The 11,055-nt window shown below is 67.3% G+C and overlaps 1 protein-coding gene across 1 annotated transcript; it reads left to right on the top strand.

Moving 5' to 3' along the window:
* Positions 1–290: 290 nt before the first annotated feature.
* On the top strand, positions 291–1,364 carry NEUROD2 (neuronal differentiation 2). The gene has a single exon (XM_009962052.2). It carries the CDS (start codon positions 291–293, stop codon positions 1,362–1,364), a length of 1,074 nt encoding a protein of 357 aa, XP_009960354.2.
* The last annotated feature ends 9,691 nt before the right edge of the window (positions 1,365–11,055 follow it).

Genomic DNA, 11,055 nt, shown 5'->3' with positions numbered 1-11,055 from the left:
CGGCGAAACCCGGTGGGAGGGGGGTGTCGTCGGTGGAGGGGGGTCGTCGCCGCGCCCCGAGGAAGCTCCGGTGCCCCCGAGATCGGTCGACCGGGACGGGCGGCGGCGGCGAGCGGCCCCGCGCCCAATTCGTTTTCGGCGGCCCCGGTGCCGCGTCCCCGTTCTCGGGGAGCGCGGAGCGGTGGTGGTGGTGGGAGGGTGGCCGGGGGGTGGGGGGCGGGGGGGGGGTGGGGTGGTGGGCGGCGGGGCCGCCGGTAACGCCTGGCTCTTTGCCCCCCGCTGCAGCCACCATGTTGACGCGACTTTTCAGCGAGCCCAGCCTGGTCCCCGAAGTCCCGAAATTCGCCGGTTGGGCCGAGGAGTGCGAGGAGGATGCCCGCAGCGAGAAGGAGGAGCGGGCGGGGAAGGGCTGCGCCCTCCCCGAGGAGCCGCCCGAGGGTTCGCTGGGGGAGAGCAAGGAGGAAGGGGAGTTAGGCGGGGACGAGGAGGAGGAGGAGGAGGAGGAGGAAGGTTTGGAGGAGGCGGAGGGCGAACGGCCCAAGAAGCGCGGCCCCAAGAAGCGCAAGATGACCAAGGCGCGGCTGGAGCGCTCCAAGCTGCGGCGGCAGAAGGCGAACGCCCGGGAGCGGAACCGTATGCACGACCTGAACGCGGCCCTGGACAACCTGCGGAAGGTGGTTCCGTGTTATTCCAAAACCCAAAAGCTCTCCAAAATCGAAACCCTTCGCTTGGCCAAGAACTACATCTGGGCTCTCTCCGAGATCCTGCGCTCGGGCAAACGGCCCGACCTGGTTTCCTACGTGCAGACTCTGTGCAAGGGGCTGTCGCAGCCCACCACCAACCTGGTGGCCGGTTGTCTCCAGCTCAATTCCCGCAATTTCCTCACGGAGCAAGGGCAGGAGGGTGGTCGTTTCCACGGCCCCAACGCCTCCTTCGCCGTCCACCCTTACCCTTACCCCTGCTCGCGGCTGGCCGCGGCGCAGTGCCCGCCCGCCGCCGGTCCCGGTTCCCACGGGCTGAGGACACACAGCTACTGCGCCTCCGCTTACGAGAGCCTCTACGGCAACGCGTCCCCCGATTACAACAGCTCGGAGTACGACGGGGGGCTCAGCCCCCCGCTCTGCATCAACGGCAACTTCTCCCTCAAGCAGGACTCTTCTTCCCCCGACCACGAGAAAAGCTACCACTACTCTATGCACTACTCGGCGCTGCCCGGTTCCCGCCCCACCGGCCACAACCTGGTCTTCGGTTCGGCGGGGATGCGCGGGGGGGTCCACTCCGAGAACATCTTCCCCTACGACATGCACCTCCCGCACGAGCGGGGCCCCATGTACGAGGAGCTCAACGCCTTCTTCCACAACTGACCCCCCCCCAACCACCACCCCGAGCCCCCTCCCCGCCCCATCCCCGAGGTGGCGATGGGGGAGCGACCGGGGGGACGGACGGGACGGGGGAAGAGCCGCGGAGGCCCCCGCGGACCGGCCCCCGGGGCTCCGCCGTGGGCTTTGGTGCAATATGGGGACCCGGCCCCGGCGGCGGGTCCCTGCGCCCCGTGGGGACAAAGTGCTTTTTTGGGAGGATTTCCCCTTTTCCTTGAATTATTATTATTTATTATTTAGTTGTTTATTATTATTATTATTATTATTATTATTATTATTATTATTATTATTATTATTATTATTATTTTCCCCGAAGGGGGAGGCGCCCGGCCCGGCCCCCCCCGTCCAGCGGCGGCAGCACCCGGCGGAGCCGCCCCCCCGGAGCCCAACCCGGCCCGCTGGGTCGAGCCGCGTCGTTTCCATTTTAATTCGTTTTCCTTTAATTTTATCTCGATCTTTTTTTTTTTCTCCCCCCGCCCCCAATTTTGAGCCGTTTCTCCCCTCCACCGCCGTGACCCCCCACCCCCCCCGCACCCCCCCCGGCATTGGACACCCGCTGCCCCGGCCCGTGGGAGCGAGAGGAGCCCGCGCTGCGGCGCGGAGCGAAACTTTCCGAAGCAATAAAGAGGCGAAGGGAGGAACCCACATTTCTATCTATGCAAGCAGGCCCGGCCCGGCGGACGCTCAGAGATGCACTTTGCTTTGGGGGGGCCCCGGCCCCGCTCCCGGCCCCGGGAGCTCCTCTCGCAGCGCGTGTGTCAGGACATTTTTTACCTGTTTTAAAAACTTGAAACGGAAAAAAAAAAAAAATACAAAAAAAAAATCAAAAACAAACTAAACAAAAAAAAAAAAAAAGGAAAAAGAAATAACCCCCAACCCCGCGGAGCCGACCCCCCTTCCCCCCCCCGCCCCCCGCTTTTCCCGAGCTGCCGGAGCGGGGCCGGGCAGCCCGCAGCTATGCAAGCGGGGCTCCGGGGGGGCTGGCGGGGCTGCGCCCCCCCCCCTGCGGCGCCCGGGCCCGGCCCGTGTGTCTTCGCCCCGGTTTGCCGCATTCCTTCGGTCGGGAGACGCCGTAAAGCCGAGATAACGCTCTTTATTTTTTCTTTCCTTTTTTTCTTTTTTTCTTTTTTCTTTTTTCTTTTTTTTTTTTGGAATCTGCCCGCACCACCTTCGAGAAACCAGCATTTTTAGAGACCAGGGAGGAGGAGGATGATTTCTGAGAAATGTTTTCAAAACGAAAAAAAAAAAAAAAGTTTTGCAAAAAAACCAGCCAAACAAAAAAAAAAACCGAACAAAAAAACGGGAAAAAGAAAAAAAAAAAACAGAAAAAAAAAAAACCAAACACAAACCGTTGTAGCAAAGGGGACCCGCCTGTCCGACACCAGAAGTGCTTTCGTGTTTCTGTTCCGTTTCATTTCGATTAATAAATATTTATGGCCAACGATATGCAAGAGCCCCCCCGCGCCGGGAGCCGCTCCCTGCTCCCCGCTCCTCCGCTCCCCCGGTCCCCGCCGCCGCGGACACTCCCTGCTTGGCGGCGGCGGAGCGCGGGGGCGCGGGGCCGGGGGGCCCGGCGATACTGCATGCATCGGCCCCCCCCCTCCCCCAGCCCGGGGCCCCCCCTTCCCCCGGCCCCGCTGGACGCTCGCAGCCCGGTCCCCGCCGGGGCGGCCCCGCCAGGACTCGTCGGCCGTGACGAGCCGCCGCCGGTGCGATTCGCGGCGAACCTGTAATTACCGAGCGTCCTTCGACGGCGATTAATAAATATTCAATGTTGACTCCGCCGCCTTCGCCGCTTTCCTTCCGCCGCGGGGCAGCGGGGGCACCGGCACGACCCCCGCCCTGCACCCGCCGCCGCTGCCGGGGCCGCCCCCCCCGGTACTTCTCGGCGGTGCCGGTGCCTCCGTCGCGCCCGCCGCCCGAGTGCGCGGCCCGCGGTGGGGCGGCGCTGATATAACGCGGCTCTGCCCCACGGGTGTCCCCCCCGGGACCGGGGAGGCGGTGTCCCCCCCACCTCGCCAATAAAGGCACCGGGATCCGGAGCGGCAGCCCGGCTCGGTCCCGGCTCCGCCGTCACGGCCGAGCCGCGATGATGACACCGCTCCGGTCCCCCGGGAGCGGTAGCTCGGAGACCGGTGCCGGAACTGGCACCGGGCCGCGGTGCCGGTGGCCTCAGCGAGGGTGCGCGACGGCAGTGGCCAAGGCCGGGTTCCTCGGTGGCGGCTCCGGTGGCCAGTCGGGTCCCGGCGCGGTGCCCCGCTGCCTGTTCCGGTTCCCGGCATCCGTGGCCGATGGTGCCCCGGGAGCCCCGGCGCGGTGCCCGGGCGCGGTGCCAGTCCCGGTGCCGGTTTCCGGTGCCGGTGCCCGTTGGCGCCCCGGCAGCCCCTGTCCGGTGCCCGGTGCCGGTGCCCGGTGCGGAGCTGTCCGTCGCGGCGGTGCTGAACGGGCGCCCGGGCCCCGCCGTCTCCCCAGGCGAACGACCGTCGGTCTATTTACCGTCGCCACCACCGGGGCTCATCACTGCCCGACAGCCCCAGGCTCCGGGCAAGGACGGGGACCGGGCTCCCGATCGTGCGGCGCCGCTGCCCACGGCCACGGGGATCGCGGGGGGCCGGTTCCCCGCGGGCGGCGGCGTGCGCCGGGGCAGCACCGGGGCTGCGGGGACGGACCCCCCGATTTCCTCCCGGGAGAGGCCGGGGGGGCCCGGCACCCCACAGCCCCGCGGCTTTTGGGGAAAATCTGGGCAGTTTTCGGGTCAGGTCGGGACGCGCCCCACAACCCGGCCGGGCCTGGGACCGGTGCCGCCCGGGCTGCAAACGGGGAACGGCTCCAGCGCGTCCCCGACGTGCCAGGCCCGGCCCGGGGAAGGGGACGGCGAAGAACCGGGACCGGGAGGGAGAACGAGGCGGCCCTGGTCCGCCAAGGCCACCCCCGAGACACCCCCCCCCCCACCGGCCGGACCCCGGCGCTCGCCGCCCCCCGCCGAGGCGCGAAGCCTCTTCCGACGGCTCCGGTCCGAGCATCTTCCCGGGAAGGGCCTCGTTTCTCCGGGGAAAAAGCCCCGGGGGGGACCCCGGGCGGGGGCCCCGTTGGGGTGGGCGATGGCCCTTCGGCCGTCACCGGTAACCGGCGGCCTCTGGGCCGCGGCCCGGAGATGCGGCGGCGAAGGGCGGATGCCCCGGCGGGAGGGGAGGAGGAGGCGGGGGCCGGGGGCTGCGGGGGGGGCCGCCGACATCTGCTCCCGGGGAGGGCCCGGGGCCGGCTGCGCCCAGGGCGGGGGGACCGGCCACGGTGGCGGGGCTGAGGTTTACGTTCAATTCCCGGGATTTTTGTTTCCCAGGCGCCAGCCCGGCCCCGCCGAAGCGAGGGGATGCGGGAACCCATCCGGCTGCTCCGGCGTGCAACCGGCCCCGCAATGCGGCCCCGCACTCGGTGCACGGCCCCGGTGCAAAGCACCGGAGAAAAGCCCCGGTGCAAAGCTCCCGTGGAAGGTTTTGGTGCACGGTGCCGGTGCACCGCTTCGTTGCAAAGCTCCAGTGCACGGCTCCGGTGCAAGGCTCCGGTGCAAAGCTCCGGTGCGTAGCTCTTTGCAGAGCTCCGGTGCACGCCCGTGGTACGCTGCCCCGGTACAAGGCTCCGGTGACCGGTCCCGGCGCCCAGCCGACCCTCACGGCGGCCCCGGTGCTCAGCGGCGGCGGCGGCCGACGGCTCCCGACGAGGGAGGCGAGAGGTCGGGAAGCTGCCGCCGCGCCCCGCCGGGCTCTGCGAGGGTTTTGCATGATCGTGGGATCAAAGTCACCTCGGGGTGGGGGGTGTTACCGGGGACCCCGCACGGCTCGGCCGGGGGGACCGGAGCGGGGCCAGCACCGGGGGGAACCTGCGGTGACGGCTCGCCCGGGCTCAGCTCCCCTATTTCAAAGCAAGATGAGATGGGGGGTGGGTTTCTTCCCCACCCCCCCACCCCACCCCCCCGCATCGCCGGCCCCGGTGCCCCCGGCCCGGCCCGGCCCGGCCCCTCTCCCGGCCCGGCGGAGCGCGGCGGGGGCGCGGGGCGAGCGCCAGCTCCGGGTCGCCGCTGCCACCGGCGAGTGCCAGCCGGGGGGGGGGAGGAGGAGTCATTGCTTCAGTTTAAATTTCATGGCATCTGTTCATTATTATACAGTGCGGATTTTTATATGGACAGCTAAATTAAAGACAGATTTCTGCCAAAATTGCAGATACCATAAAAAACGGAGGCTCCCGGCGCTGGGCGGTCGCCGCGCTGCGGAGGCGGCCCCGCTGCCCCCCGCCGGGCCGGGCGGCTCCGCTCCGGGCGCAGGGGGCTGCCCAGAGATCGGGGGTGGGGGTGCCGGGAAGGTGTGGGGGCGATGTGCCCCCTTTTTTTTTTTTTTTTTTGCCATGCGGACATCGGGATGCCGCCCCGGCGCTGGGACCGGGGGAGGGGGTGGGGTGGGGGGGGGCACACGGGCGCTCCCCGCGGTCCCCAGAGCCGCGGCCGGGGCGGGCCGGGTTGGCAGCGGTCCCCGCCGCCCCGGGGGCTGCCGAGCCGCCCCCTCCCCCGCCCGGCCTGCCAGGCTCCATCGCAGAGGAGTTAAAACAAGGACATCTGTGCCTGGAATCGCTGCGAAGCTCCAAACCTGCCAACGCCTGCTGGCACCGGCCGCCAGCAAATGCTGGTACTCCGGAATGCGGCACCGCCTGCAGCCCAGCCCGGAGCCCCCGGCCCGCCCCCCCACCCCCCCATCCCACCCCCCCACCGCCCCGCTGCAGGACCCGGCCCGGCCCCGGTAGCCACGGGGCGAGGGGGTGCTTGGCCCGGCTTGGGCAGGGAGGGTGGCGGCTCAGCCCCCCGGGCACACGCGTGTGCGTGGCGTGGGGAGAGGGTTGCGCCCCCCCCCGGGCAGTGTCCCGGCTCGGTGGGTGCACGGACCTACACATGTCCCCGTCGTGGCCCCACCAGCCCCAGTAGAGCGACTCCTCCCGGACCCCCCCACCGCTGGCTGGGGTCGGGTCCCCCCCATCCCTATTTACCTGCTACCAGCGTGGGTCTGAGCCCTGTCCTCCATCTCTGGACGGGGCGTGGGGACGACGACAGTGGCAGTGGGAGACGCTGGAGTGGGGGTGAGGAGAGGCCCCCACAGCCCGGTGGGGCACGGCCAGCGCTGGAGTGGCTGCACCAGTGGGCTGGAAGGGGGGAGAGCAATGGCGAGGGGGGGGCAGGTGGTGCCCAAGGGAAGGGGTCACCCAGGGCCGGGGCCACTCGGACAGTCAGGGCTCTGCTGAGCAGCCCGGGGTGGGCCAGGCTGGGGGTCCACAGCCTCAAGCCGTGTGGAAAGAGGGGAACCCCCTGCCCAGCCCCTCTGGGACCCCAGGGGGAGAAAAGGGGCAAAACCCAAGCGAGGGCAGTGGGGGAGGCCAGATCCAGCAGACGGGGGGCTGGCCCTGGCCAGAAGCTCTGGAGAGCAGGTGGTGCCCACCTGAGCACCCTGCAGCAGCCAGGCCCCTTTCCCTTTCCCTTTCCCTTTCCCTTTCCCTTTCCCTTTCCCTTTCCCTTTCCCTTTTCCCTTTCCCTTTCCCTTTCCCTTTCCCTTTCCCTTTCCCTTTTCCCTTTCCCTTTCCCTTTCCCTTTCCCTTTCCCTTTCCCTTTCCCTTTCCCTTTCCCTTTCCCTTTCCCTTTCCCTTTCCCTTTCCCTTTCCCTTTCCCTTTCCCTTTTCTTTTCCCTTTCCCTTCCTTTCCCCCCCCCAGCCTGGGCTCCAGCCCGCTCCCCACAGCCCCTCCGGAGCCCCCAGCTGGGAGTACCACCCTGCCCATCCCCACCCCGCTGCCCCCCAGGCTGGGCTCCCTTCTCCCCCCTGTCTCCGTGGCAGGCGGTGGCTCATTTCATATGGGAAATGTCCATTTTGTTGCTACTTAAAAGCTGATTTACGGCGGCTGCATCCCAGCCCTGCCTTGGCCTGCGTTCATCCCATAATCTGCCCATTTCTCTTGGCAGCTCCGGCTCGGCCGGGCTCGCCGGAGGTCTGTGCCGGGCGGCGGGAGCACCCAGGCCCCAGCCCTGCTCCCCCCCAGCAGCCTGGTCCTGGTGCAGCTGGATCCCATCTGCTTCGAGCAGCTCCTGATGCCCCGAGACAGCAACACTGGGAGATGGTGGCGGGATGGAGGGGACCCAACATCCCCAAAACCCCCACCTGGGGTGGCAGAGCTGGAGGGGACATGAGCAGGGGATGGGGACAGCATGTGGGTGGCTTCGCATCGCCCCAGCACAGCCAGGACCCCCCCCATCCACCCACCTCTGCCCCAGGATGGGGCCGATGGGGTTCATCCACCCACCCGGCGGGGCAGACGGTGCGGTGGCAGCGCCGGGGTTCTTGCCCGGTGGCCAGCGGCGCTAAGCAACATCCCGGCTGGCCCGGCCCTCCTGCACGCTCCTAATTAAATTTTACCTGACTATAAATCTTTTTTTTTTTTTGTTAAATGTAATTGAAAAACACACCTTTGGAATCATCACATTAACCCGGCATCCGCTTTATTAGAGTAATTAAAGCCTTTCTCAAGTTCGCGCCGGGCAGATCGGCTGGATTGTGCCGTAATCCCGGCAAAGCAAACAAGTTCAGAGCAAAACTAATTACATTTAGAGCAGCTGTGATAATAATCCTAATTCAACCCCATTTGGTACCTAAAATCCGGCGATCCGGCAGCGAAAGCCGGGGGGCGGGAGGGGGGGTGGTGGGTGGCTGCGGCCCATCTCTGCCCTCCAGCTTGTCCCCTGCCGCTGGGGCTGGCAGTGGCCCTGGGTTCCCCCAGAAACTGGGGGTGTCCTTGGGGGGGGGGGTGGGGGTGTCCCTCAGGGGTCCCACTGGAGGGGGGGGTGGGGATGTCCCTGCCCTCAGCCGCCGGCCCCCAACGCCGCCCTCCCCATCACCCTGCCTGACCCCATCACCCCTTGCCTGGCGCTGCCGGGGGGGAGGCCGTGGCTCTACCGCGGTGCCCGGGCGGTGGCACGGTGCCCAGGCCCCCCCTCCCACGGCCTCCCCCGGGGGACACGGGGGGGATCGGGCGGCCGCAGCTGGCGCACGCAGCCGTAATGGCCACGGCTGGGCTGGCACGCCGGCCTCGCGCCTGCGGGCACGTGGGCAGGAGCAGCTTGTGCGCGGTTTGTCCTTGACGAGTCCCCGCGCGGCCGCCCCTGCCCACCCCGGCACAAAGCCCCCCGCCGCCGAGACCTCCCAGCTCATCGCACGGGTGATGCCAGACCTTGGCCGGGCTCAGGGCGGGGGGCAGAGCGTCCCGCCGCTTTGCTCCAACGGGAGGAAAATCCTCCGTCGGCGGCTCCTCTCGGTGCCGGAGCTGGTGGGCACGGCCTTGGCACCGGCACCGGCGGCACCGCGGGCGCAGAACCGGGCAGGACGTGGGAGGTGATTTGCATCCTCGCGGTTACGTTTGGGGAATGTTTGCTCCGAACGGAGATGGGAGCTTTTAATTTTATTTTTTTCTTCTTCGTCTTTTTTTTTTTTTTTTTATTAAAGTTGCCAAAAATTTGTGTTAGCTAATGGCTTCTTAATTCTGCCTAAAATGAGAGAAAGGAAAATTATGCCATTCATCTTGTATTGGTTTGAAATCACATCTGACAACTAATCGATCATACTGTGGGACATTAACTCCTTTGGATGGGGGCCCAAGCCGGCTCTCGCAGGCTCCTCGCTCCCGCGCTGGATCCATTTAACTACTTTACTGCTGGTATTTTGGCACGGGGCTCGGCGGGCTGGTTCCTCTCCGGTTGGTGCCGCTGAATGATTTGCCTTTCTCCGGCTACAGCTGGCACCGGGCACCGCAGCATCCCCCGCCCCTTCGCGTGCCGCCGCCGGTGCCCTTCGCCTGACCTTCGCCCCACGGCCCCCCCCCGTGGGTCCGGCCTCCTGCCCCCCTCACCACTCCCCTGCCGTGGGTCTCCCCCATTTCGGGGATTTTTTCCCAGGCGCAGCCGGCGGGGGGACAGAGGTGAGGTCCTGGGGGACCCCCACAGGGGGTGGCTTTGCTCCCCGGCCCTGCAGCGGCCCCAGGTGACCCGTGCCTCAGTTTCCCCATTGCTCCATGGGGAAAGGGCTCGGCCTTTGCCTGCCTGTGTGGCTGTTGGCATGGGCAGGTCCCCAGGGCGAGCGGAGGGGCTGGTGGCACTTCATGGACAGGAGCAAAGGCAGGGTGACCCCATCCCCTATGTCCCCAGTGTCCCCAACTCCTGTGTCCCCAGTGTTCCCACCCCCTATGTCCCCAGTGTGTCCCCCCCCCCCCCTCAGCAAACACTGGTCACCCACCCCTTGTCACCGTGGTGCTGCAGGAGCCCGGTGGCCCCACAGATATTTATGGTGACAGAGGTGGTGGCCCTGGGCTGTGACACCGCCCCCCCCCCCCCCCCCCCCCCAGGCGGGGACCTTCAGGCACAGCTGAGGGTGCCGGGGACACCCCCACCCCCCGGCCGAGCAGGGGCGCACCCCGCCCCCCTCCATCCAGTGCCATGAGGCGGGGACGGGGACACACATGACGGTGGGGAAGGACCCGGAGGGACCGGGGACACCCGGGGCACCCCCCCCGGGCAGGAGGTTTATATACCCAGGGTGGGCGTGGCCAGGGGCGGGGAAGGCTGCGATTGGTCAGTAGCACAAGCCCTGGCAGGGGATTGGCTGGCGGTAAGAGTCCTGGGTGGGGATTGGTTGAGGTCCGTTCCCCATCCCTGGGACCCGGGTGGTCTCTGGTGGGCGCTCGGTGATGGGTCACCTGCTGCTGGGGACAGCGGTGTCCCAAGGGACCCACCGCCATCATCCCTGTCCCCAGGGGGCACGGCCTCGCCCGGGGGTCACAGCCCCGTGTCCCCCAGAGGGTCCCCAGTCCCCGGGTGCCCCCCGCAGCCGGTGGTTGCCATGGAGGGGCCGCAGCAGGGTCTGTCCCCCACTAGAGTGGCCCCCACACCGGGCCCTTCAGGTGGCTCCTGGCCAAGGAAAGCCACCCCCGCCCCCACGTCCATCTGTCCATGCACCCACCTGTGTGTCTGTCTACCCAGCCACCCGCTTGCCCACCCAGCCGTCCTTCTGTCTGTCCACCCTCCTGCATGTCACCCGGCCGTCCATCTGCCCGCCTGTGCGTCTGTCTGCCCAGCCGACCACCCGGCCGTCCACCCGCCTGCTTGTCCCTCTGTCCGTCCCTCCATCCCTCCCTCCATCCATCTGTCCCTCCATCCCTCCATCTCTCCATCCATCCCTCCGTCTGTCCCTCTATCCCTCCATCCATCCCTCCATCCCTCCATCCCTCCATCCATCCCTCTGTCCATCCATCTGTCCCTCCATCCATCCATCTGTCCATCCATCCTCCCATCCACATGCTCATCTACCTGTCCATCCATCCGTCCATCCATCTGTCCATCCATCCACCCACCATCCCTCCCCCTGGGCACCGTGTCCCCCCATGGCCCGGGGGGGAGCGGCTCTGTCCCCCCTGCAGTGAGGGCCCAAGTCCCCCGGTGCAGCCCGGACCCAGCCCATCCGGTTGGGCCACCTGTCACCTCCCCCCCAGGCGACCTGGAGCCCCCCCTTGGGTGAGACCCCTGTTGTGGGACCTAGAACCCCTCTGGGACCTGGAACCCCCGCTGCTGACCTAGACCCCCCCGTGGCACCCGTTGGGTGA

This window comes from Leptosomus discolor, chromosome 25, assembly GCF_034619465.1.
Source record: "Leptosomus discolor isolate bLepDis1 chromosome 25, bLepDis1.hap2, whole genome shotgun sequence".
Lineage (NCBI taxonomy): Eukaryota > Metazoa > Chordata > Aves > Leptosomiformes > Leptosomidae > Leptosomus > Leptosomus discolor.
Note: the sequence above shows the minus strand (reverse complement) of the source record. Positions and strands in the feature narration are given on the sequence as shown.